The sequence below is a fragment of the Rhinopithecus bieti genome, unplaced genomic scaffold (assembly GCF_001698545.2).
Source record: "Rhinopithecus bieti isolate Rb0 unplaced genomic scaffold, ASM169854v2 scaffold_68553, whole genome shotgun sequence".
In the NCBI taxonomy this organism is placed as follows: Eukaryota; Metazoa; Chordata; class Mammalia; order Primates; family Cercopithecidae; genus Rhinopithecus; species Rhinopithecus bieti.
In genome coordinates, this window is record NW_016826183.1 from 173,496 (window position 1) to 201,088 (window position 27,593).

At 39.3% G+C, this 27,593-nt stretch overlaps 1 protein-coding gene and 1 long non-coding RNA gene across 3 annotated transcripts in view; one reads left to right on the forward strand and one right to left on the reverse strand.

Moving 5' to 3' along the window:
- LOC108522887 (uncharacterized) overlaps positions 1-1,379 on the reverse strand; it is a 34,755-nt gene extending 33,376 nt beyond the window's left edge. For both annotated transcript variants that reach the window (XR_001883634.1, XR_001883633.1), the window contains exons 1-2: positions 1,287-1,379; positions 438-602 (exon numbers count right to left, since the gene is read on the reverse strand). This is a non-coding gene — a long non-coding RNA (uncharacterized LOC108522887). The remainder of the gene's footprint in view (positions 1-437; positions 603-1,286) is intronic.
- Positions 1,380-1,673: 294 nt separating this feature from the next.
- Positions 1,674-27,593, forward strand: part of ICE1 (interactor of little elongation complex ELL subunit 1) — a 70,263-nt gene continuing 44,343 nt past the window's right edge. Inside the window, 10 exon segments of the mRNA XM_017863347.1 lie at positions 1,674-1,994; positions 14,320-14,378; positions 14,984-15,018; positions 17,793-17,811; positions 19,013-19,124; positions 21,060-21,136; positions 22,182-22,219; positions 25,321-25,403; positions 25,615-25,654; positions 25,735-25,791. Coding sequence (XP_017718836.1) covers positions 1,911-1,994; positions 14,320-14,378; positions 14,984-15,018; positions 17,793-17,811; positions 19,013-19,124; positions 21,060-21,136; positions 22,182-22,219; positions 25,321-25,403; positions 25,615-25,654; positions 25,735-25,791 — 604 coding nt within the window. The 5' untranslated portion in view covers positions 1,674-1,910.

Here is a 27,593-nt window from a genome sequence, read left to right on the forward strand (position 1 = left end):
CGGAAACTGGAAGAGCAGGTAGGCTTTCCACACCTAGAGCTGGAAGGAAGTGTGTTCCAGGTGAGGGGAAAATACTCGCAAGGGTGCACAGACAGGGAGGCAGCAGTGAGAATTCCAAGGGCCCCTAATCATAAAAGTGCTTCATGGCTGTGGGTGGATGGTGTAGAGGGAGAGAGAGCTGGTGTCTTCTCCAGTAAGGTACTTTGGAAAAACACTCATTTAAGTAACTGTACATAAAAGCGAAGTAATGGTGAAGATAAATTTGTCTGGGATCAGACGCTAGCACCAGAACGATCATGATCCCTACAGGTCTCTAATACCTGCAGCCCCTTTCCTTCATGGGTCACATGGTCTGTCTTCCATTGTATAGCTGCGTCCCGCTGTGGATCTGCTCACTTCCCTCTTCTTTTTTAACCTTACCCTTGTTTTCTGCCTACCTGTCTCTGAGAAAAGCTGAGACTTCTATCACGGGCAGGTCCTCAGTTAGGTACACGCCTTTCTTGCTTGGGTGTCAACGACAGGAAACCTAACTATCGCTGGATGTCTGCTTCCGCCACTCCACAGCAGGTGGTATCCAGAGTGTGTAAGCAAGGTCAGGGGTGCTAAATTTTGGAGAGGAGAAAAATGCAAACTGCTTTTTTTGGAAGAGGTGTTTTCAGTTGCAATTTCCATACTGAAGAGATAGAAATTGGCTGGTAAGGTCTAGACATTAACTTAACTAAACATGCACTCCTCCTCTTGAATTTGGACTTTATAAGGAATTTGGATTTTATAACCACACGATGGAGGTTGCGAGAGGCTTCTCAACAAGGTACTGATAGCGACAAGCTGTGAATACTAAAAAGACAATTCTGAAAACCCTCGGTTCAAACGAGATCTGAATTTACCCACTAACTATGGCCACGAGGAGTTTATTCCTTTTTCTTTCCATTTTCCCTCTCTCCCGAGAGGTGTCAAAAACGGGATTTGGAGATGGCAGGATAATGGCCAAATGGGTGGACTGGGGGGCGAAGGATTCAACCTGGCTCTGGGCTTGGCGCATGGTGGGCGGTGGCGCCCACAACTGGGCCTGGGAACCCGCCGCTCGGGCATCGGGTCGCCGCGGCGACCGGCAAGGACACATAACCGAGGAGCGAGAGGTCGGAAGACAAGTGGACTATTACAGGAGGAGAGCCGCCACTGGCTGCCAAGGCCATGCAACTGGCGCCGAAGCGCACTGGGAGCGGCTAAAGAAAGCGCACGATCTTAGCCCGCCCCGCGGCAAGTCGGGAACTGTAGTCCCTCACCCTCCTGCTCCCTGGCCCAGGACGGGCTCCGGGACAGCGCCTGTCCCTCTAGCTGTAAATCACGCACTTTCCTGTCCTGGACGCGGGGTCCTTCCACTTCTCAGGCGACTAGAGCTTACGTCACGGGCGGGTCACCGCCCACATAGCGGATGCCTTTAGGTGTCTACGGAAAGCCTGTCGTACAGCAAGCTGGCAATAAAGGGTCGACCCTTAACAGTGGAAGGAATGCACCTTCGATCCCTCCACTCCTCTTGGCTGCTCCTCTGCGGGGGTTTCCCCCGCCGCATCGCACAGCTCCTCTCCCGGTGTTGCTCAGGCAGCGCCTTAGGCAGTCCCGCTCCCTATGGAGGGGCGGGGCGAGCCAGGGCGGGGCGGGGCCCTGACTGGAGTGCGTCGCGCTCGGGGGCCGCGCCGGGTAGCGTTTCTTTTCAGTGCCTGAGGCAGCTCTGGCTCGGAGAGCCTTTCGCTAGCCCCACGGGGACCTCTGTGCACGGATGGACCCGCCCGGACCTGGCGGGAAGCGGCCTGGCAGGCGGCGGCCCCGGCGGCATCAGCAGAGACAGGACGGGGCCGACGCCGCGGGCCCCTGAGGCGTGCGTGCCAACCGGGCCCGGCGGCGGCACCATGATGCCGGGCGAGACCCATTCGGCGGCGCCCGGGACGGCGGCGGACCTGTCGCGATGTCAGGGCTGCGCCTCTCTGCAGCAGGTGCGGCACCTCCCGGGGCCGCGGGCGCGTGGGTCGACTGGGCCCGGCCGGCCGGGAGCGCGGGGATGTGGGGTCCGGCCGCGCGGGCTGTGCCTCAGTGCGCTGCTCTCCCTTCCCGACCGAAGCTCATGCTCGCTGGTCTCCCTGCTCCCTTTTTCCTGCATGAGTTTTGGAGACGGCTTCCATTGCTTTATTTAGGATTGAAACCCAGAGTTCATTGACTGGAATGCGCTGGTGTAACGGTGGGGGTGGAGTGAGCGAGTTCTGGAGGGCCCCCACCTTCCCTACCCGGCCTCAGCGCTCCCTAGGGCTGACTCCCTAGGTCGGTGAGGGACAGGTGAAATGCCGAGGGCAATCATCTCCCTGAGGATAACGCTTTGGTCTGCTGGCGCATCTTGAGTGTTTGTCGTTTGGAGGCAGAATCTTACGTGACATGTGGGTTGTCTGAGTCATTAGACTCGAAGAGTCCAGGGAGGCATTTCAGCTTATATCAGATGTGCCATCCCGAGGCTAGTATTTTAAAAAGCAAGCCAAGTAATTGGCCAAGTAGCTTGTCAGTTGTTTGATAAAAGTAGTTTATTAAAGGCATGCTGTGCCTGGAAGTTTCTAACAGCGGCGTGGGCTCTTCTTTATAGTGACATAAGGGAGAATTGCTGGAGTATGGCTCCAGATCTTATGGGGTGGCACTTGGGAAATAGTCCCCCTCATTTCCCACGACTCTCCTAGCTGCCTGATGTCGGGGGTCTCTTTTAACTTCCTACTATCGCGGTTTCAGTGATAAAACGGAACTCACCAGCACCTCATTACCTACTCTGCCTAGTGTTCTAGGAACTACAGACATTGTGGTGAACAAAATAGGACCTCTCATAAGTAATATGCGTGTGTGTGAATAAGGCCTTAGAAGATTTTAGGTGTTAGAAAATAAAGGAGGATGTTGGAATATTGATCTTGTCTCTTAGCTAGGGTAGTCAGGTAGGGTATTTTTGAGTCGGTAACTTTTAGATATTTGAATAATGAGAAGGATCAGGCTGTCAGAAGAGATGTGGGAAGAGCTTTCTGGATGGAGGGGTTAACAGGTGGAAAGGTTCCTGTGGTTAGAAAGAGCAGGGTGTCTTTGGTGAGCAGAACATGGTATGGTTGGCATGAGCACAGTGCTGACGGAAGATGGTTGATGTGACCAGAAGGGAGTGCAGGCTAGGTAGGCCATGCCGAGAAACTTGGTTTCCATTTTAAGTGCGGTATCTGTGAACTGATTGCAAACATTTTAAGTGTTGAAGGGAGGAAGGAAGGAAATGTGCTGCTTTTGTGAGTAGGAGGAGAACTAATAGTAAGATCATTGCCTTCACTGAGCTGCACTGTGTAGGTATCTTATAACGCGCCCTCCCCCCGACCCAGGAAACGTGATTGCAGTTCTCCCGAATCTTTAATACATTGTATTTATTATTTGAGCCAATTCACTCAACAAATATTTATTGATCACCTGCTGTATTTTAGACATTGCAATTATGGCATTGGGGAGAAAAGACAAAATTCTTGATCTCTTGGAGCTTCCATTTTAGCAGGGTGGCAGGATAAATGAAACAAATGAGTTATGTTAGAGGGTAATGAAAACGTTGTTGATGAATTGAACGGAGATGGGGAGGGAATGAATGGGTGGGGACTAGGCTAGTGGCTGTTGGAATTTAAGTGGGGAGTCCTGGAACGTTTTTATTGGAGCAAAGCTGAGAGAATAAGCTCTGTTGAAATCTTGCAAGTAAAGTCTCCCATACAGTGGAAACATCAGATGTGAAGAACTGTAGTAGGAGCTGGCGTGGTGTGCTTGGGAAGAGCCAGAAAGCCAGTGAAGCTGGAGCGGAGTGAATGCTGGGAGTCAGGAAGGTAGGAGGAGGGCCTGATTGTGTGGGCTCCTGTAGACCATTGTTGGGGTTTGGGCTTCTCTGATGGAAATGGTGAGTCATTGGAGGCTTTTGTGCAGAAGAACTACTGATGTGAATTGTGCTTTTCGGTCGTGGATCTGTTCTGGTTAAATTTAGCAACTGTATCCTTCTGGTTGCTTAGGCCAGAAACTAGATGACATCCTTGGTGCAGCCCTTTTTCCTCACAACCTGTATCCAGTTTATCAGATTCTGTCTGCTCTACCTTCATAATTCACCCGCTTTTTGACATCTCCACTGCTTCCACCGTGGTGTGAACTACTCAAATGTATGGCCTCGAGATTGAATCTCCTTTCTTCCACCCTTGCCACATTCCCGCTGTGGGTTCTCAAAACATCAATAAGGATAATCCTAGATCCAGGGGTCTGCAGACTCTTTCTGTAAGGGGCAAGATCACAAGTGTTTGGGCTTTGGGGGCTTGTTCAGAGCTGCTCAGCTCTGCCATTTTCATGTGAAAGCAGCTGTCGACAATTCATAAAGAAATGAGTATGCCTGTGTTCCATGGAAACGTTGTGAACACCGGCGTAGGGCCTCAGTTTACAGAGCTCTTCCCTAGGTCAGAACACTATTGCATTTGGATTTCCTGTGGCCTGGAATTGGATCACCTTTTTAGGGGGAAGTTATGAGTAGAGTCTCTGGAGGAATTCTGTAGTTGTGCAAAGTGAGTCTCGAAAAATAGGTTCCTGGCAGTTTATAGAGAACCTTGAATGGTAACTATCATAAATTATCGTACTCATTTCTGTCAGTGTTACGGGATGGTGAAGGTTTTTGCATAGTTACATTAGGACAGTGCTTGTAGTAGAAGTAACAGTTAGTGGTATGCAGGATGGATTGGGGGGTTGCAACTAGGTATGGTTTTGGTGTTGTGACTTTGTTTTGAACTGTAATGTTAGGCTAACTTGCCTCTGTCTTGAATAGTGGTTTGCTTGCACTCAAAATCTTCCTTTCATTTCTTAATCCTCCCTGTCCTTTTTTCTTTAGTTGTTGAAGAAGTAACAGTACCTTTGCAGAGATCATTATTTGATTCAGAAGTGTACAGATAGACTGCGTTTTCTTTGTCTTTTGTTCGTACTCTCACAAATTACTTCATATCTGTTTTGTTACTCTCGTTAATTACAGTAGTTCATTGCTGATCCATAGCCCAATGCCCATGTGGGTTGCAGAACTTTGGCAGTCAGATATACCAATGTGGGTCCTCACTCTGGTCATATTATGTATTATGTATTATGTATTATGTATTATGTATGATTAAGTAAAGTCTTAGGTTGTGTGTTTTTAAGTCAAGCTAGTGAAACTGACATAGGCACTTTATTCTGGTGAAGGAGAGGCCCGTATTTGCTGACTTCACTGCAGTGCAAAACAGTCGGATTCTCCTGGAGATCCAGATGAGAGTTTGAAACATGATTATGTTGTTCATCTCATGTATATAGATTAGATTCAGTGAGTTTGGTGTATGGTTGTCCTTGGTACGGATTTGAACCTATCCATAAACTTGTGCTGGACTCCCATTGATAATTGCTAGTGATTTAAGTGTCGTTTGGAACTTGAAACATTTTATTCCAGACCTATTGATTTATAAATGGCCCTGTTACAAGGAATGCTCACAAAATTGTAATTCATTCATTTACCAAACACATTTATTGAGCGTCGATTTATATATGATGCTATGCTGTGTTTCAGAATATAATCATGAACAGAAGAGGCATGGAGCTCATTCTAGTTGAGGTTACAGTTAAGTAGAAAAGCAACCACAGTTTATGTATAACATAAATATTATGGTAAGGGACATATGAGGTACTCTGGGAGCATGTAGGAGGGATAGCTGTATAGGAATTGTGCCACCTCTCTGAAGGCTTCATAAAAGTGAATCTAAATTGAGGTCCGAAAGATGGTTTGCAGTTGACGAAGAGGGAAAAGATGGAGGGAGAGTGTTGTAGACAGAACAGGTTGTGCCAAGGCTTGGAGGGGAAAAAGTAGTTGATGATAGATGAAGCACAGAGTAGAGGTGGGGATAACTGAGGTGGGGCTAGAGAGACTGGGGTTTGCCTTCCTAGCACCCAGAAGCCACTCTGCTTGGGTTTGGTGGGTGGGTGTGGTTGGGGCACAGTTAGAGAGAGGTGGACATTCCTGCCTTGTCGCCCTGTTCCAGTCCACACTGTGCCAGAGGTGCTAACAGGTGAGAAGACACACTCATCTCTGCTAGAGATCAGTGTAGGCTTTGATTTTAAATAAGAGCAGTTAATAAACAGCAAGCACACAAGGAATAAGTGGTTTATCAGAGAGGAGTCATACTGAGCAGTTAGCCAGATCTCCCCCAGCAAAGCAGTAAGTGTGAGTAGTGTGATTTTTAAAAATAATTTATTTTGAAATAATTTCAGACTTAGAAGAAAGTTGCTAGAATAATACAAATCACCCTGATGTTCTCAAAATCACAAATTGTTAACATGTTACTGCATTTGCTTCATCATTATGTGCACGCATACACTGTCTCCCGTACATGCTCCAAGATATACTTCCTCCAAATATGAACATTTTCCGACATAAATACCCTACACCCCTTCAAATCAGGATAGTAACACTGATGCAGCTGTAGACCTATTCAGATTTTGCTTACTGGCCCAGGAGTGGCTTTTTGCTTTCTTATTCAAAGTCGTGTCAGGAATATGTGTTATATTTTATTGTCATGTCTCTTCAGCCTTCTTCATTTAGTCTTTGTCTTTCATATTTGTGAAAGTTTAAGCAGCAGAGCCTTGCATTCCTCAGCGAACATTTTTACAACTTCTGAAGACATTTTTGGTTGTCAGTCTTGGAGTCCCTAAGACCACACTCAGGTTCAGTACTAATAGGACTTAGCATATAAATATACTCATGGCTGTGGTTTCTTATAGGGAAAGGATACAGAGTGAAATCAGTAAAGGGAAAAGGCATAGGGGGCAAAGTCTGGGGAAATCAGGCACAAGCTTCTGAGAGTGTTTCCCAGTGGAGTCACACAGGACATGCCTAAGTGCTCCAGTATCGTGTTATAACCGGACTTGTGAAGTGCTGTCTGCCAGGGAATCTCATTAGGGACCTAGTGCCCGAGTTTTTTATTGGGGTCTGGTCCTGTAGGCACCCTCTGCCTAGCAAGCACCAAGATTCCAGACTCCCACAAGGAAAGCAGGTGTTGAACATAAACCACATATAGTGAGCCACTTTCATCAGTTGGGGAATGATGGGAAGGAACCCTCCAGAAATCCGAGTCCCCAGGTGACAGCCAGTGGCCCGCCTTGCAAGCAGGTCTTGCTAAGGATCATGTTTTCAGGCCTGCTGTGTTAATTGTTTGCCACACACACACCTTGGGACTTGGGGAGTGCTACAGCCAGCTGGTAGAGGCCAGAGATTCTGCCGGACATGCTGTCTTCCTTTTAGCCCAAGATGTCAGTAGTGCTGAAGTTAAGAAACTGTCCTCTCTTACGTATTTACTGATGTGTTTGAGCAAACTACATATCCCGTTATCATCTGTATTTATTTGTTTGCTGTATTATCTATATATTTACTGCCTTAGCATAACGATTTTCCCGGCTGCATTGGCCATGTCTTCTGTCATGTCCTCGCAGCCAGTAGGCCTGCTAGCTTGCTCCTTGCCCTGAGTGCTCAGCCAGGCGTGACTGTACTTCCCCAAGAAAGGAAGGAAGCATGGGCATCAACATTCACAGTGACAGTTCAGGAGGATATTGTATGGATAAAGTTAAAATTGTCTGCTAGAGGGGAGAAGTAAATGGGGAACAGAAAGTCTTGAGTAAGGGAGTGGGCTGCTATGGGAATTGTGTTAGTGAATAAGTATAGCTTAAGAAAATCACCCAGAAGGCAAAGAATAACAAAAGATGGTAGTTATGAGAGAAAAGAGGAGAGAATTGAAAATAAGCCTGAACTTTCCAATAGACTATGTAATAGAAGCTCTAGAAGGAGAGAGCAGGGCTGCTAGGAGAAAGCGATAATCAAGGAAACAACCCTTAGTGTCTCCTGGAGAGGAAGAACACCTTGAACCTCATTTCTTCCATAGTAGCTGGACCTGTGCAGGAATGAATGTGGATCAGAAGAGTCTGAGCGCCCTTCACCCAGGCATACCCTGCTCACTCTCACAATTGAGAGGTTCATTATTTAGAGGCCTTGGTTTCAGCCAACATAAATGACATTTGAATCTGACAGGAGGAAAAAAAATGTTTTATTAGAGTATTACAATATCTGACCACAGATAATACAGTATCTGACCAAATTTGAGCTGATATGCAGCAGGGCCTTGGGAAATAATGTTAGTCAGAGACTAGAATGTTATTGGATAACTGAGAAATCTTTTGTTTTCCCATTATAATGGTGTTTCGTGATTTTTTTTATCACAGTTAAATATAAAAAGGCAGCTAGATAGATATACAAGAGTTGTTAAGACAGTCAGCAGCCCCCAGTCCCACTCATCCCTGCTTTCCAAGAGAGAACCATTTTTAATTGCTTCCACTGTGTGTTTTACAATGAACTTGCCTGTCGTTAAATAGTGGACTCTCGTTGCTGACTTTGGGAGATGAGGATTCAGCTGTCTTACTGCCCCATACTCCACCATACCTAAACATCTCGCTTCTCTCTCCATTTGTTCAGTATAGTTATGATTTCAATGAGATCAGTATTTGAAGTTGACATTTTTATGACTGTGTTGTTTGAAGCTAAGCTGTGGTGTTTTCTGCATGGTTTCTTGTTTTCCCTGGTATTGATTGTATCTTTAATTCAGTTTTTCATCCTGAAGATACTAGTGAGTGCTTACTACTATGCCAGGGACTGGGTTGAACACTTTATATGGTGCATCCTATTTAATCCTGATAGTATGCCAGTTGTTTAAACTCTTTGTGCTTCAGTTTCTCCACCTGAAACTGATGAAATAGTTTCGAGGCAAGGGAGAGGTTAAATAAATGTGCCCAAGGTCACTCAGCAGAAAGTGGTGGTGGAATAGGAATGTGAATCCGATGCTGTGACTCTGGAGCCTGAGGTTTCTTTGGCGTCTCTCCCTAAGTACTTGACAAGTCAAAGTGACATCTGGAAGCATCATGGGAAAGATGAGCTAGGATACCAAAGAACTCAAAAGAGAATGGGAGGAAAAAGAGGAAGAATCACTTTTATTTTAGAAAAAATAATAGTTTAAATGCATGTCCAAAAATAACTCCTTTCCCTTGCAAGTCTCTTCCAGTTTGGTATAAATACTTGGTTTTCAGTCTTTCATTTTCTTCTCCCTTCGAGCTTTGGGCCCTGCTCTCCTCTGGTACACAGCAGCATTCTGAGGGCTCTCTTCACCCTCATCTCCATTCTGAAGGACCATGTTCACATCTTTCAGTACCCCCTGAGAAAGGAAGTAAGTTTGTAGAGACATTGCAGATTTGAAAATATTTATTGTATAGAATTTTATCTTGGAATTACTTGCCCTTTGTCATTTCAAAGGCTTGCTTTCTAGGTCTGTAGTTTTTAGTGTTGCTATTGAAGTCTGAAGCCATTCTGGCTCCAGATTCTTTGTGTATCACCTGATTCATTTTATTTTGCTCTTGGGATTCTTGTAGGGTCTTTGCTTTGTCTCCAGTGGTCTGAATTTTTTTGTTCTTGTTTCATGGTTTGAATCCTGTCGGAGTCCACATTCCAGGCCATTTCAATTAGAAATTTCTAGGTTTGCTTCTGGGAACTTTTCTTGAATACTAGCATTTTTTTTTTTTTTTTTTTTTTTGATTAGGTCTCCATCTTCGCCTTATTCTTTATGTGGAACTCTTATTGTTGGGTATGTGGGACCTCTTCTGTTGATACCCTGTTTGTTTTTATTTATTTTCCTTCTTTCCTATGTCTGGGTTTTTATTTTATTTTCTGGGTCCTTTTTTTTTTGACTTTATGGTCAAATATTTTGAGTCTTTGTCATTTTTGTTGTCCTGGTTTTCATTTAGCTATAACAGCATTATTGAAATATAATTTACATATAAAATTCAACCTTTTATTGTATGCAATTCAGTGCGATTCACATCACCACTACGTAGTCCTAAAACATTTTCATTCTCCACCTTCCCCAAAGAAACCCTATACTAATTACTAGTAATTTCCTGTCTCTCCACTCTTCTTCCAGTCTCTGGCAACCACTGGATTACTTTTGGTTCTGTTACGGAAAATTCATATGAATAGATTCTAGAATATACATGGACTTTTGTAACTGGCTTTTTTCACTTAACATAATGTTTCAAGGTTGGTCCATGTTGTAGCGTGTATCGTTTGTTTGTTGTCATTGTCAAATAATTCCTGTTGTATGGATATATGACATTTTGTGAATCAATTCATCCTTTAATGGACATTTAGTTTATGTTCACTTTTTGGCTAGTGTGAATAGTGCTGCTATAAATATCAGTGTGTAAGTTTGCCATGGACTCTGTTTTCAGTTCTCTTGGGTGTATACCTAGGAATGGGACTGTTGGATCGTTGGGTAACTATTTAACATTTTGAGGAACCGCAAAACTAGTTTCCACAGCAGCTGCCCCATTTTATGTTCCCACCAGCAATGTATGAGGAATGTATTCAGTTTCTCCACATCATCAGCAACACTTGTTATTGTCTTTTAGTTTTAGTTATTCTAGAGTGTTCATTTTTAATTTTTAAGTTTTTTTTTTCAATTTTAAGAGCTCTGAATATTCCTTTCAAAAATAACTTGTTTCACAAATATATTATTTATCTCATCCTATTAATAAACATTTTTTAAGTTTTCTTTCCAGTTTTTGTTTACTTTCGGGTTGCTTTTGCTTGCTTTAACCTCTTTCACGTTGCAGGTCTGTCTCATCATGTTTGGAAATCCTTGCAAAGAGTAGCGGATACACCGAGGATGTGGGGCTTCTGCCTGAGTGTCAAGGCAGGCTAGTCTGGTTGGGCCATTTATTGATTGAAGAATATCCAGTGTCATTACCTTTAGATCTTATCTCTAAGAAGGTATTTCCATTCTTCTTCATGGAAGACAGAAGAACTACACTGTTTGGAAGCTGAATGGAGAGAGATAGGCAGCCAGTGCTTAGGTTTATTTAATCCTTGTTCTTTTGATGTAGTACACCTGCCCCAAGGGGCCGTGGTGTTACAGAGACCTTCAAAAAGCAAACCTCCTTCTGCTGGCTTAGGGAGAGCGATTTCTCTGAGGCATGGTGGATGGTTGGGGATTGGGATTAAATGCTTATGAGAAAGTTTGCAACTAGTGCTTGTTTTAGTTCCATCCCCGTTCACCTTCTTCTCAAAAGAACCCATGTTACTGATTCTCAAGCTTGTTGAAATTTTGCAGTGTAAATGGAGTTGGTTCTCACTTTTCCCCACTGCTGGCTTTCTTGGGTGCTAAATCAGCACTCTTGAGTCTGCTTTCTAGTTTCCGTTTGTCTTTTATCCTCTTGTCATCCTTGTTGGTTTTGCCTTTTGAAAAAAAAATTTTTTTGACTGTAGTTTTAGCTGGTTTTAGGGAGGGAAATAAAAGCAAATGCGTACATCCACTCTCTCTGACCACAAATCTGGATTAGGGCCCAGTCTAGTCCAGTATGACCTCATCTTAACCTGATCATATCTGTAAAGACCCTATTGCTAAATAAGGTCATTCTGAGATACTGCGAGTTAGGACTTCAGCATGTCTTTTGTGGTGCAGGTCATGATTTAACGCTTAACAGATGGTGACCCAACAATTCTGTACCTAGCAAAGTGTTATTCATGTATGAGAGGTGTTCCTAGTTTACTGCCTCCTTACAGTTTTTAGCAAGGGAAAGGCATCCTACTCATTTTAGTGCAAAAATGGTATAGGCATATCGCTTATGAACATAGATGGAAAAAAAAAGAACCTAAGTAGGATATTGGGGAATGGAATCCTCATTGTGTTTAAATAGTGTTAACATAGTATTCGATTACTTTTATCCCCAGGAATGTAAGGCTGCTTTATCATTAGAAAGGCTATTGTAGTTCACTGAAATTAATAAATAAAGGGAGAAAAATACATATTGAAACTAAATAGATGCAGAAATTTATTTGATGAAGTTTGATACCTATACATGAAAATCTTTTAGCAGACTGTGTGTAGAAGTTTCATAACATGCTTAAAGGATATCAACCAATAACCTGGAACAGAGCAAATTTAATTAACTAATTCCAACTTTTAAGACAAAGACACCTGTTATTACCCCTACTATTCAATATTGTGCTGAAGCCTTAGTCAGTTCAGGAAAGAGGGCAAACGAAGTATAAGCATGAGTAAAGGTAGGATAAAATTATCAGTGAATGTTGAAACTAGTCACATAACACATCCAAGAGAATCTGCAGCACTGCTGGATTTACTTTGCATATATCGTATTTAGATCTTTTGTGTATATGTTTATAAGTGACATTGCTATAAAATGAGCAGGTCTTACTGTAATCAACAAACAAAAATTAGTAATTACCCACAAGAACCAATTAGGAAATGTAATATAGCAAAAACAACAATATAAATGTAGTACTCATGCTAGTGGTAAAAACAAATTAACCTTGAGTGTAAAAGCTAACCAGGATGTAGAAAACATCCTTCAGGAATGCATAGAGGAAAAATAGAAAAAATTATCACTGTACGTGTTTTGAATTTTATCATATGCAGCCAAAATGCTCTTCGAATACTACCACCCATAGTGTGAATTTTATTTTCCTTAAATCCTTACCAATATGTTTATTTCAGTCTAGCCTAGTGGACGAAAAGTAAATTTTGTTGTTTTAGTTAGCATTTCCTGATATGAAAAGGTGGAATACCTTTTAAAAAAATGTCTATTGTCTACTTCAGATTCTTAATCTGGGAATTGACAGTTTATATCCTTTACCTTTTTCAGTGTAAACCTCTGAAGTACGTAAGTCTGGTCGAGCAGTACCAACCAGTATTTGGACTTTATTCTCAGGAAAAATAGAACTGTTTGACAAAGGAGTGGGCAAGGAAATTCATGGCATGCTGTCTGTAAAGACTAGAAAATGACCTAAACCTCCCTCAACGGCAGTTTGATAGATGGAGTACATCCAAAAATATATTTTATATATGCGGTGGCAGTTCTGACAGTTGAAAGTTAAAACACACTACGTGATTTTGACAGATGGTGAGATTACAAGATAAACTATACATTTGACTTTATTTTAATGTGTAGATGTTTTAACAGATACATAACACAACTGAGAAGAAAAGGCAGACATTATCATCAAGGGAAATATTACTGTAAATATAAAAATCATTTGGATTATCTAGAAAACTATTGGGATAATCAGTGAAAATTGAACATAGTTTGGATAATTTCAAATTATTACTTGGTGTAATTATTACTTGTGAAAGGCTGTTGTGGTTATGTTTAAAAGTAAGTCCTTATTTCTGAAGTATTTAGTGATGGAAAAAGTAAGTCCTTATTTCTGAAGTATTTAGTGATGGAAAAAGGAGACATTAAAGGAAAGAAGCTAATGAAAAGAAAAAATTAGCTCATTTTAAAATCTTAGGTACATTTATTTCAACAGTGTAATGAGGGATGTTTTTCCTTTCGGGTTGATAGCAATAATTTAGAGCCAAATTTGTGGTTGCTCCCTAAAATGTAATATAGGTACATATATATACACACACACATATATGTATTTTTTGAGACGGAATCTCACTCTGTCACTGGTGAGATCTGTAGTGCATGATCTCAGCTCATTGCAACCTCCGCCTCTCAGGATCAAGTGATTCTCCTGGCTCAGCCTCCTGAGTAGCTAGGATTACAGGTGCCCGCCACCACACCTGGCTAATTTTTGTATTTTTAGTAGAGACTGGGTTTCACCATGTTGGCCAGGCTAGTCTTGAACTACTGACCTCAGATAATCCACCTGCTTCGGCCTCCCAAAGTGCTGGGATTACAGGCGTGAGCCACCGTATCCGGCCTAGATCCTTATATATTTTTTCACTTAATCTTAGTCCATTTTAATATTTCTATTCATCTCCCCTATGTTTTTTTTGTTGTTGTATTTTTTATAATTTATGTATCTTTTGGGGTAGCCTTAAGTCCTCTCAGAAACAATGCAGGGTAAAGATTGATAATTAATAGCAAACTAAAAATAGTTAATATTTATTGAGCTCTGTCACGAATTGTACAGAGTAAAAGCGTATTTACAACTAACTGCCTTGCTGTTAAAGGAGTACTGTCATTCGGATAAAGAAACATGTTTAGAGAGAGGCAGCATGGGCTCAGATAGTGCTCTACACAATATAAGTAATACAGTAATATTTCTGTATTTATGTAATTATTAAAATTATTACATTTGATAATGTTACAGACAATAATTACATTTAAAGTAATTGCATGTGATAAAAACAAACAACTGACTGTGGCTTTTTTTTCTTTCAGAATTTGAATGAATATGTTGAAGCATTAATTACCTTGAAACAAAAAATTATCAATACAGAGTAAGTATATTTGCATGTTGTTTGGCAGAACTTTGTAAACCTGACAAACTGGCTGAAGCAGGCGGTGCTTTTAGGCCCCCAGGGCTGGAATGAACACTAGAGTTTCTCCTTTGGAGACCTAGATGGTGCTGATTATAATAAAATTGCCCGTGAGCTTTGGGACTTGAACCTTTTGTTAGAGGTTCACAGGCCTTTAAAACAAAGCTCATGGGTTAGCAGGAAGTTATTTTTACCAAACTGGACTTTTTAAAAGATCTGTTTTCTATCTTCGAAACCTTCTTAGCTTTACTGCTGGGCCTCAAACCTCCTAACAGTATTTTATAGCCATGGTGTGAGATTTCCTATGTTTTTGTTTTCAGCTTTGTAATAGTCTCATGAATGTATGAGCCAAGATACTACGCAGATCAAAAGGATTTTAAATAAAAGGCTTATATATCAACGTGATGCTTTTGAGAAATTTAAGGTGATATAGTCATTAATTTAGGATACATTTGTTTCAGGAAATCTAGGAAGTCTAGAGGGTGCCTTGCATGGTTTGAAACATAATTTTAACATAGTATATTTTCTAAGTTAAAAGTAACCTAATTTTCTTTTCTTTGTTGCAGTAATTTGTTAACAGAATATCAGAAGAAATGTGATGATATCCTTTTACTGCCTTCCTTCGTTGAATTTTGGAACTAACTTATGTATAATTCCTGAAAAAGATGTGAGAATTGTTCATCATAGGCTTTTTGGAAGATAGTACTTAACAGGTTTCAGTAGGGAGCATGTCTCACAAGCACAGTAAACAGATAGTCCTTTTATTCTTAATCCACATTTAATGATGAGTTTTAAAATGAGGAGATCATTTTCTTCTTGATTCTGATTTTCTTAACGTCTCATAAGCTTTTTTGTGGGTGGGTTTCTCTTAATTTGTACTGAGGATGTAGCATGTTTTTTAGGTATACGAATAATGTGAAACTGAATGTGATACTTTCTGAATGTTACTTTTGAATCTGGAAGAAGTACAGTATGGGAAATTCAAAATGTTGGGCAATTGACTTGTGTTAATTTTGTGATTTACACGGAAATGTGTGTAAATATATATATCTCTCCAAAATCATTTAGAAATAGTGTTGCTGTATATTCACGAATGCTCTTGCGCAGTCAGAAGACAATTCTTGGCCTTATAGTCACCATTTGTTCAATAGCCATTTAATGAGCTCAGTTGTGGAGTTAGTGTCTGGTCAGCTGTTTGTTTAGCAGTGGGAAAAAGATGTGTGTAATTGATCCTTCCATGTCTTGCAGTGGTGACACCTTGATTTAAATCTTTCCTGTAAAAACATAAAGTTTCTTTCATAAAAGTTAGCATACGTATTCCTTTAGGGAGTCCCTGAAATTTAGCTTCATGTTTGATGTCAGGACAGATGCAGCTGTTCAGCTTTGGCAATAACTTGAGGCCTGCTTCAATATTATTTGTCATACCTGAACTTGCATGTCATCACCAGTTATTTATTTATTTGTGTTGGTACCATCTATACTAGTTGATTCTCATGCTGCTATAAAGGACTGCCCGAGACTGGGTAATGTGTAAAGGAAAGAGATTTAATTGACTCAGAGTTCTGCATGGCTAGGAGGCCTCAGGAAACTTACAATCATGGCAGAAGGGGAAGCAAACGCATCCTTCTTCACATGGTGGCAGGAGAGAGAAGTGCAGAGCGAAGTGGGGAAAAGCCCCTTATAAAACCATCAGCTCTCATGAGAACTCACTCATTATCAGGAGAACAGCACGGTGGGGATTGCCCCCATGATCTAATCACCTCCCACAAAGTTCCACCCCAGCACCTGGGGATCACAACTCGGTTTACAATTCAAGATGAGATTTTGGTTGGGGACACAGCGAGACCATGTCATCATCATTTCTAATTTGTGTGAAAATCGTAAAATTAAGAGATATCCTTTAGATTTATTTTTAGTATCTGAATTTTTACATTAAAAAATAAAGGTCATTGGAAATCTCATGTGCCTTATTTGTTAAAACCATCAGTCCATTTAATTATACATGCATATTATGGCAGGAATAATATCTTCAATTGTTAGTGAAAGGTGTATGGAAACAATTATTACAACTTTTAGATAGCTAAATAGGGAAATTGATGGGCAGTTCCAGTATTAGGAGAGTATCTGTTCATTATATCATTCTTAGAAAAAATACGCACACTCTTTGAGGTAACTTATACATGAAACCTAGCAGAAAAATAATTGTTTTACCTTTCTAAAGTTTGGCCAGAAATATTTTTAAACAGAAATTATGAGAATTATTTTTTAATGGATAAAACTTTTAATTATTCCTGGATTTCAGAAGTTCATTCTGTGATATGATATTTGGCTTCATTGTCAGCTACAGATAGATACATAATTTCAAAAAAAGTTTCACATTTGCTCCATATGCATTTGTTGTACCTCACATATGCAGTTGTTTGCTCTGCAACTTGAAGTACCGATGTCACAGATTTAACATGGCTTTTAAAAATGTAATGTGGTTCCTTTTGTTACTAAAGTAGCAGTATATTTTCCCATTTTTTTCAAGGTACGAAAGTTATTTCTTCAGTAACTGCACTATGATAATTCAGTATTTCAGCTCTTTTTTGTGTAATTCTTACTACTTTATTATTACCTCTTTCTAAATGGCAAGAAATTTATTTCATCAGGTATTTTTTAAATTTTCTTGTTTTGAAAAGATTACTGTAATTTAGGATGAATAAAATATAGTTCTTGGCCTTCAGAAACCTTCAGAAGCTTACATTCTAATAGAGTAGGATGCAGACATGTTTTTATGGATATACATGTGCTATATTGTGATATAAATACAGGAATTCCTAGGAGATGAAACAGAAAGGAATTTCGTTTTTTGCTATCTTAGAATATTTTACTGGCTTTATGAGATGGTAAAATAAGGTTATCAAATATATAAATTGTAAAAAATGAGAGTTTATGTAGATTTTATTAAAAAGTATGGTTATGTATGGTTTTGTAAGCACATAACTTTTGCTGAAATTATTCTCTGCACTATTTGAAAAATGAAGGACAGGTTTGGGGATTCTGCTATATAGAGAAATCATGGTATTTTCTGTTAGTTGCATATTGGTTTGTCTTTATTCTTTTAATTCTAATCATACATTTATTCACAGAACTCTATTTAGAGAAACGTATTTTTACTTTTGATACATGTTATTATGGTAAATGGAAGTAATTCAGTAAAACGACTTACCACTGTGTTATATAGATCGCATTTTGAATATGGTTTTCTAGTATTTATGATCTTGCCTGTATATATGTTGAACACAAATTATTTAAAATAATTGTAAAATGAGTTTTATCTCCAGACAAGAATCAGAAGATAAAATTCTCAGAGTTTTCTTTAATAAGTTTTACAGCTGCAGTTTGCAAGAAGGTGAGCCAACCTGTTTTCATAGTTTGATACCACCTATTTGAGTAGTTGATCTGAGATAGACATTTATTAGAGCAGATTTTTAAGCACCTTTGAGCAAAATGTACATCGGATTGACTGATAATATAGAATGCTGCTTTGATGCTCACAATAAAAGAAGACTTGAGTTTTCCTACTATTAAATTTTTCAAATGAATTTGTTACTAAGGTCTTAAATTACAACTTGGTGCTTCACTTTTCAGTAACTTTTACTGACTGCATTGCCATTGAAGTGAAGCTTATTGCTGTCAAATTAACTGTTGTTTACCTGGTTCGCACTATTTAATGTGGTTGTTTATCTTCTGTTACTTTAAACAATTGAAAATAGGCCTACACAAAATTTTGGTAATGTTTCATTCTCTGGTTGGATTCATCACCCAGTAGAAGACGAAACGTGGTTATAAACTAAGCCATAAAATTGCCTGTCACTTAAGTTGAATATATGGGTATTAACTCAAGACTCAAGATTGGAATAGCCAGACTCTCAGCCAGGTTGTTTGGGTGATTTTACTGTAAAGTATTCTTAAGCAAATTAAGAATCTACTTTACTTGTTTCTCACAGGGCTTTTTGGTAGACTTTTATCAAAAATAGATTACTAGGCTGGACGCAGTAGCTCATGCCCATAATCCCACCACTTTGGGAGGCCAGATTATAATAACAGTAATAGTACTATTTAATAGTAAAATTTTTATACTATTAATTTTTTTAATTAGCCAGATGTGGTGGCCCTCAAATAGTAAATAGTACTAATTTACTTAAGGGTAAAAGTTTTTTACTATTAAAAAAATTTTTTTTTAATTAGCCAGGTGTGGTGGCACATACCTGTAGTCCCAGCTACTTGAGAGGCTGAGGCAGGAATATCATTTAAGCCTGGGAGGTCGAGGCTGCAGTGAGCCATGGTGGTACCACTATACTCCAGCCATTATTTTCCAGCCCAGGCAACAGAGTGAGACCCTAACAAAAAGAAAAGAAAAGAAAAAAAAAATACTATGCCTAAGAAATAAAGGCAATGTGAAGATCATGTTGGTGTAGAGAGGAATGCATTTAAAAAGATTTTTTCATCCTTTTTTTTGTTCCAAGTTAGAAATCTGAAATTATAAGCACATATATTTAATAATTCATTATAGATACTTTTCTGTAATAATGTTAATTCATTGTCTTCAGAGAGAATAGTACTCTGCATCACCAAGTGGAAGAGATGCTTCAAAAAATTTCTCCCCTGCAGAAATGTCAGGAAGAGCTGGGATCTTTAAAAGCAGAGCTAGAAGAGAAAAAGGTACCAACAATAATTTTCTGTAAAGATTTATGGTCAATGAATTAGGCTCGGCTTATTCAGTGTAATTGGGACAAGGGGGCCTTGATGTGTTCAAGGAGATAAAGGATAGTTACGACTCTCAGTGTATTACCAGCTTTAGGGAACACTGAACTAACTGCTTAGTAGCTTAGCCTTACAGTGATGATTAGCTCTGCAATACTGTGTTAGTTGCTTATGCTTTTTGAGAGGGTCAGCAGAGGACACTTCTAGCTGTGAATTTGTGTGGTTTTATGTGTTCTGCATTAATTGATTTGTATACCTTCATTTTTTGCTTAAATGTAAAATAACATGCAAAAATTCAAACTTGAAATGTAGAGGAATTGTACATAAGAGAGAGGGAGCCCGAGATAATTTTATTTCTTCAGTGGCTCTGGCCTAGCTCTGGAGAGCCCAGTGGTGAATGAAGTGTGTAGGGCTTCTGCTGTGGTATGAGTTAAGGTGTCCTTTAAAGAACCTACTCTCATAATTCATAAACTAGTCAGTATTTTAAGCAATGTCTGTATACTTCTGTAACTTTAACAGCTTTGTTTGGTCCTTTTTAAAAAAATCTCATTTCTTTTTTTGACAATCATGTGTAGTCTCTTGTGGTTTGTCATTGTGAGAGGTACACAAAAATGAGTCTTTCAATAATGCTTTTATAAGTAAGCTTCAGGGTAGGGGTTACTTCTTTGAGGGTGTGTTTGATTTTTTTGGGTGATACTTATTAAGCTGAGATGGAGCGTTGGGAGAAGATGCCCACTTCAGAAACGAAAATCTGATACATATGTCCTTTCATGGACGCTCTTCTTCTTTTCAAAGTCAGGTTGCAGTAAAACAGTTTGTTAAAAATGCTATGAACTCGCTTTTCTATGTAAATTGTTGTTTACTCCCTACACAAATCTTAGAATTCATAGGTTTTACAGATAAAAACATTAAAGTCCATAGATTTGAGTGGTTTGCGTGAGCCAAGTAGCAGCCACCTGGAATGATTGTCACTTCTTAACCTCTTCTCTCTAGGTACTTCTTACGGTGGTGTTTGTACCTCTAGAGAGTGTTCCTCAAATTGTGCTATTTTAGTGGTGACATGTAGCTGTCTGAGGTCTTACGTGCTTTAATAGTACATACTTATTTTTCTCTTTATATAGAAATTCTTACTATATGTGTAACTATGCCGTCAAAGTTAAACAGAAATAGTCACAGTGTTCAGTGATCTCTATTCTGGTTTTATAATCTTTTCAGCCTTACTTGAAAAGAAGCATGAACATTGGAGTCAGACCTTAATAATAACCCTCATTAGTCGTTCAGTCACTGTCTTTGGAAGAATAAGTCAGCCTGTCAAACCCTCAGATTCCTCATTTGTAAAAAAGGAATAATGAAGCTGTTGAGATTAAAGAAATCTCTCAGAGCTGTTGAGATTGAAGAAATGTATATGTATCATACCCCACTAGAACTCTCAATAACAGTGTCTTTACCATTTTATAGTAGCTGTCAGGGTGTATATATCAGTATTCACACATTTTCCCCAGTTATCTTTAAGTATAATTATTTGTTTTATATTTTTCTGTAGCAATACCATTAGCTAAATTTATTATGCTCTAATATTTCTTCAGGATAATATTGAATTTTAATTAGTTGAGGCAAAAATATTAGCTGTTTGATATTTAAACCAATTATGAAGATTTAGAATTGCAATAAAATTAGTATATTGTTTTTAAGTGTTATACCTTTTGATTGTATTGTTAGTCATATTTCATCTATTAAGAATCTGGTTACCTCTATTAAAATATTCAGTGAATTGTACTTTGGTTTTCTGCCTGATATCTGTTTATTTGGTTAATAGCTTATCAGAGTCAAAGCAAGTTATGACCAGTGGTCAGTGACTTTCATTTTGACAATATCTGTTTTTTTTTTTTTAAGAGTTCTTTAAAGTTGTATCAGGATACTCATCAGGAATATGCTCGTGTAAAGGAAGAATGCTTGAAGAGTGATGCTCAGTAAGTAGTTATTAAATTACTGTAGAAATAGGGTTTCATTTTTGAAAATACATAATTCTTAAGTCGATAGTGTTTTTTTTTTCTTTTTTTTACGGTCTTTGGATTTCTTGGCCATAATTAGCTGCATGGTCTTGAACTAGTTAGTCTCTAAACCTTGGTTTCCACATCTGTAAACAGGAAGTTATATCTACTTTGAAGGGTCATAAGGAACATTAAATAAATTGTCATATGTTAAAGGGCTGCACAAAGAAAGAACTCCATAAAGGTGTTTGTCTCTGTATGTGTATGCATTATAGATGCATGCACATGTGTCTGTGTGTGTCTAAAGGTGTTTATGTATATAATGCATCGTATACGCATTCACAACATGTCTGTGTGTCAGAACATAGTGACCCACCCCTTGCTTTGCACCAGTGCCTTAACCGATAGCATGTGGAATGGGTGTCTTTGTTCATAAAAAGGGCTGTGCAAAAGCATCCCATTGATTGTTGAGGTTCATACTGTAGTCAGGTTTATTCACAACAAATGTGAGCTATACATAAGGCAATTGAATGTAGATGTAATGAAGCGGTGACTCAGAGAGTTACCCACCTTCTCAGACTCTCAGAAATCCATCTTAAAAGAAGTACAGCTCTCCAGCCACTGCTTCCCATACAGTGGTGCTGTGACCACTGTTAACACCCTGCATGCTCCTGAAGAGTAACCTTAACTCATTAGACTCTGGACTGACTCTTAGAGAACACTTAGACACTTCAGCTGGGCTCATGAATGTTTCACTGCAGTTCAGGAAAGGTCCCAGATGTACTCATGGCAGAAACTCGACAGGCCCATGGCATGTGTTTCAGGTGGAAAGGACAGAAGTTTTTAATCCACTGTAAAGATATTTCACACTAAATAGTATATTCTCTCTTAGGATACTAGTTCAGACTGAAAATTTGTTGTACAAATATTAGTGATTTAAAAAATATGTGCCACAAATTATAAGAGCGTATTTTTTCCTATTCCACTGTTTCTTGGCATTTAACTTATACAATTGCATTATTAGGAAGAAGAAACTAGAAGCTAAGGTGAAGAAGCTGCAAGGTAAGTGGCACTATTGTTACCTGAAGTTTTCGATCAGTATAAAAAATCATTGGTAACTGTATGAGAAGGTACTTCTTGATCAAATAGTTGAATTGTTGTGGTTTTGGATGGTACATCCATGGATGACTGCATCAAGGGGTCTGTTAGAGAGAAGTGTGAATACTGCACTCCTCTCAATTACCATATGGTAACATAGAGATGGAATGTGGCAAACCTCTGAAATGTTACTGCACTCAAAATAATAGCAGGCCATACTTTTGCTATAAAAAGCAGTAATTAATGAAAATTTAATTTGGAAAGTTGAATCTCATAGGGCTTTTTCATTTTTTCTTAATGAAATAAGTGGTTGGTAGAAAGGGTGGCTCCTTTTAGTACCAAGAAACTGATGTGTTTAGATAGTTATAACACACATACAGAGATTTCCATGACATTTTGTACATTAGAGATTGTCTGGTTTGTACCTGATCCTCTCCCATGCCCTACCCTCTTGTTGGGGGTTCTAGCCTACAGCGAGTAGGTACGAATGCAGAGGGACTATGTGAGAATCTATGTGCTGACATTTCAGCTAATAACCTTTCAGGAATTGGTAGGAATTGAACTCAAGATCTTTTTATTTGCTTTTTCCTCCCTTTATTGTGTGGTTGGGACACAGACCTAATACCAAGTAGCGACAAAGGGGCTTTGCCAGATCCATCCTGCACAGGATCTTCCTGTCATTCCAGCCTGGACTGCAGGGGGCATCTTAGCTGCTGTGGGTTTCTGACCCATTGTCTTGCTAGTGTTCTACTTCAGAGATGGTTTATTTTCATTTAGAGTGTGAAGTAAGAATTTGAATTTAGTTGCATCAGGGCGCATATAATAATAGTTGCTGAAAGTATTTCTAGTCACTAATTTATCTTGATTGAACCAAATTTTTTGGACTTAAACTCTATGGATATTTTGGTAACAATTTTTCCTCTGATTTGATTATTGCACTAACACTGACAATTTGGCAGTATGAATGATATTTTGTGTTCTAAGTGTTGACATCTCTTGTAAGAATGTAGAGATAAGTGTCTGTTGTATTTAAACAAATTTTGTTTTAATTTTAAACTTTTAAATTTTATTTATTTTATTTTATTTTTTGAGATAGGGTCTCACTCTGTCGCCCAGGCTGGACAGGTGGTGCGATCGTCCAGGTGGTGCGATCTTGGCTGACTGCAACCCCTGCCTTCCGGGTTTAAGAGTTTCTCCCACCTCAGCCTCCTGAGCATCTGGGATTACAGGCCAAACCTAGCTAATTTTTGTATTTTTTGGTACAGACGGGCTTTCACCATGTTGGCCAGACTGGTCTTGAACTGCTGACTTCAAGGCATCTGCCCGCCTCAGCTTCCCAAAGTGCTGGGATTACATGTGTGAGCCACTGCACCCAGCTACATTTTTTATTTAAAAGGAAAATTTTTTTTTTTTTTTTTTTTTTTTGAGACGAAATCTCGCTCTGTCTCCTAGACTGGAGTGCAGTGGGGTGATTTCGGCTCTCTATAACCTCTGCCTCCTGGGTTCAAGCGATTCTCCTGCCTCAGCCTCCTGAGTAGCTGGGCCTATGGGGCATGTGCCACCACATCCGGCTAATTTTTTTATATTTGTAGCAGAGATGGGATTTCACTATGTTGAGCCAACGCCCCTGGTCCCACTTCTTGTATTTTTTAGAGACAGGTCTCACTGTTGCCTAGACTGGAGTGCAGTGGCAAAATCATAGCTCACTGTAACTCTGCCTTGAAGCGATCCTCCAGCCTCAGCCTCCAGAGTGATGGGACTGTAAGTGTGTGCTACCACACCAGGCTAATTTTTAAATTTTTTGTAGAGATAGGGTTGCCCAGGCTGGTCTTGAACTCTTTGGCTTGAGTGATTCTCCTGCCTCAGCCTCCCAAAGCGCTGATATTACAGGCGTGAGCCACTGTGCCCAGCCAAGGAAATTATTATTATTTTTCTGATACAGGATCTTACTCTGTCACCTAAGCCGGAGTACATTGGCACAGTCATGGCTTACTGCAGTCTCAGCCTCCCAGACTCAGGTGATTATTCCACCTCCTGAGTAGCTGGGAACTGCAGGTGTGCACCACCACACCCGACTAATTTTTTGGAGAGACAGAGTTTCACTGTGTTGCCGAGGCTGGTCTTGAACCTTGGGCTCCAGAGACCTGCTCAGCCTCCCAAAGAGCTGGTATAGTCGTGAGCCACTGCAAGGAAATGTTTTTAAAGAAATCTGAAGTGCCAGTGAGACTATATATGCAGGTTTTAGAACAGACTTTCTGTGAAGCAAAATGTCGCCTTTATTTTTCATGTATAAAAAATATTTTTTCTAGTAAAAATTATCAATGTGACGTAATAAAGATTACTGAGTAAAAAATACCCGTACTTGTTAGAGGAGTCAGGAGAGGATTGTTAGTGAGGTTTTTCATGGGATTTTAGTTAGTAATTGTATATGAGCGTATTTATGTAAAGTCAATACTGGTCAGATTCTTAATAGTATGTCTGGACCATTTGAGGCTTCAGAACCAGAAATCAGAATGAAGGATTACCTAAAATAGATCTCTAATAAAGAGATCTGTTACCTAAAAATGGATATCTAATAAAGGTCCTAGGGATTATCTTTAGCTAACTTGTTGAAGGGAATTCCGGGGAAGAATAAACATATCTGTAATAAGCATTGAGAAGATCACCTCTCCCCTCCCTAATAAAGACACTATATTCTGAGATAAAATCGCATTTCTAAAATTTCTAAGACTTCAAGGTTGCCAGTGATTGAAATGGGAGGGCAACTCCCTTTTATGCTTTGAATTCTTCCCTAACTGGGGGTTGGGATTGCTGTGCCTGGTTTGGAAAGGATTCTTAAGGCCCATGCTAGTTCTCTGCTTTAAATGACAGTTAAAGAAAAAAGTGTATTGCATTCAGCCCTGATGATAAAATATGGAAGGAGCAATGGCTTTTTACAAAATTTATTTCAAAGTTTTAAGAAATGAGAAAAACTTGTAATAGATAAAATTTTGAGTATTTCATTAACCACAGTAGTAAAGTTAGTAATTTGTCTCTCCCTGTTGCTTCACTGGACTTAAATAAAGAGGCTGCTGTCAAGCAAACTCAAGACTTCAAGCAACTGAGAAATGAAAAGAAAATACTTGAAAAGGAATTTAAGAAGACACAGGTACTAGATGAAAGCAGCATACACACACCTTAAATATGTGGCTCCAGGGCCTCTGTAGTGTCTCTGTGTTGTAACACACGTAGGAGTCAGACACGAGGCCCCCTGGCAAAAACAGTCCCAGCTGCTGTTAAGTTGCACCTGTTTTACATTTGGTCTAGAATGGCCGCACTTCTTGTTCAGCATAAACACTATTAATGTTTTGTTTTCACAGGAAAGGCTTGACGAATTTTCTAAACAGAAAAATGAAAAGGGTGAGTATTCAGTTAATGCTTACATAAATTTCTTTTTGATATGTAGTATTTTATTAACCATTTTTTCTCCATGTTTTTAGAGTTGAGACATATCGGAACACAAATTTCAAGTGATTCATATGGAAGCATAGATAAAAGTGAGTATATTGCAACTTTTGTTTTAGTGTTGTGTATTACTCTTAGTGGGTTGTGAGGCTGTGTTTTGCTCCTACATATAATTGTGAAAGTGCCAGGGCTTAGTAGATGTTTCATTTTAGTAGAAGTCCTGTGTTATTGTGTCTTCATTAGATCCAGATATAATCAGCTTATTGTCTTATAAAATAATACAGTGAATAAAAGAGTCAAAAATCAATATTGGTTGGGATAGGAAAACTAGTTGGAGATATAATATCTGCTCTTTTCAATTAATGAATACAGATTTTCTCTGTGGATTATAATTTATCAAATTAATTTATTAAATTTCCTAGGTATCAATTATATAAGAAAATGTTAAAGTCAGGCAGGAAAACTGTAGAGTTCAAGCCTTATAGTGTATTATATAGTAAAGCCCTATAGTATAAACAGAAAAGTTTAGGGAAGGCCCACAATTGCAAAGAAAAGTGGTGGTCATGGAACAAGGGAATGTAATACAAATGTGGACACACTGCATTACTTAGTGCCACGTCTCATAGGTGAGAAGCATAACTCTAGAGGTGAGAAATGAGAATTTTCACTTCAGTCCTTCCATTTGTTGTGTGACTCTGCCATTTACTTTCCATTTTTGTATTTTCATTTTCCTTTTAAAAATGGAAATATGAATTTGAATTTCTGCTCTACCTCAGAGGTTTTTTGTGGGGATGCATTTAAAATGTTTAATTAGTAAATAATGGTATTTCATCTCACTAATGTGTAATTTTTTTCTCCAAGTGGAAATGATTAAAAACATTTAAATTGTGTGCAGGTATGTGGTGTCTCTTAGAAGTCACCTTTACCTTTTTTTCTTTAATATTTTAAAAAATTCAGAGTACAAGTTCATGTTTTCCTTGGTGTAAGGCTTTAACAGTTCCCGCCTTTTAGCTGCCTGGGCATTGATTGCTCACCTACCACTATCCCTAGATATGATTCCATGAGCTTTTGACTAGATTCTTGTTCTCTTGTGTATGGAAAATGAGACTTTAAGTAATAGTTATTGCTGAAAGAAATAGAAGACTTGACAACATTCACTTTCCCATTCAGTAGTCAGCGGTTGAATGGAATTATCTTCGTTTTTGGACTGACAGATTTGTTTTACAATTCAGCTATTCCCAAGCCTTCCTATTCAAAGCAGAACCCTTCTGTCCTCTTTCTGTAGTTGCTCTCTATCCCTACATTCTGTTGTATTTGTTTCAAATAACTTATTACTATCTCAAGTAAAATTGTCTTATTTTGTTTCTATCTACCCTCTTAGTCAGGGCAGGGATAGTGTCTGTTGTATATTTTACTTTTCCCAAATATATAAAGTTTTTGGGAATCTGCTGGTTATTTAGCCGTGGACCTTGATGGGTTTATCCTTACTTCTTAAGTGTATTGTTAACACTAATACTTGACTTATGGAAAAGATTTGCAAAGTAAGCACCAGAGTATTAGATTGACTTCACTTTATAAGAAAAGGCTGAGTGCCACTTTGCCTTGCTTTTCTTTCAAATTCCAACAAAACTTTCGACCAGAAAAAAAAAAACAGAAACAGCAGCAGCTCCTGGATAGTTACAAAGATTACCATCAGTAGAAGAAATGAGGAAGATGCACAGCAGATAGTATCAATTGGTGATGAAACCCGCAATTGCAGAGAAAATAGCAGCTCTCACAAAGTAAGTTTTCATTGCAGAAGCTGCGAGTTTTCCCAAATCAGAGGTGGCAGGGAGTGGGAGAAGGAGCAGGACATTAGCATTTTGCCAGGTAATTGATTAAAGGGTGAAAAGAA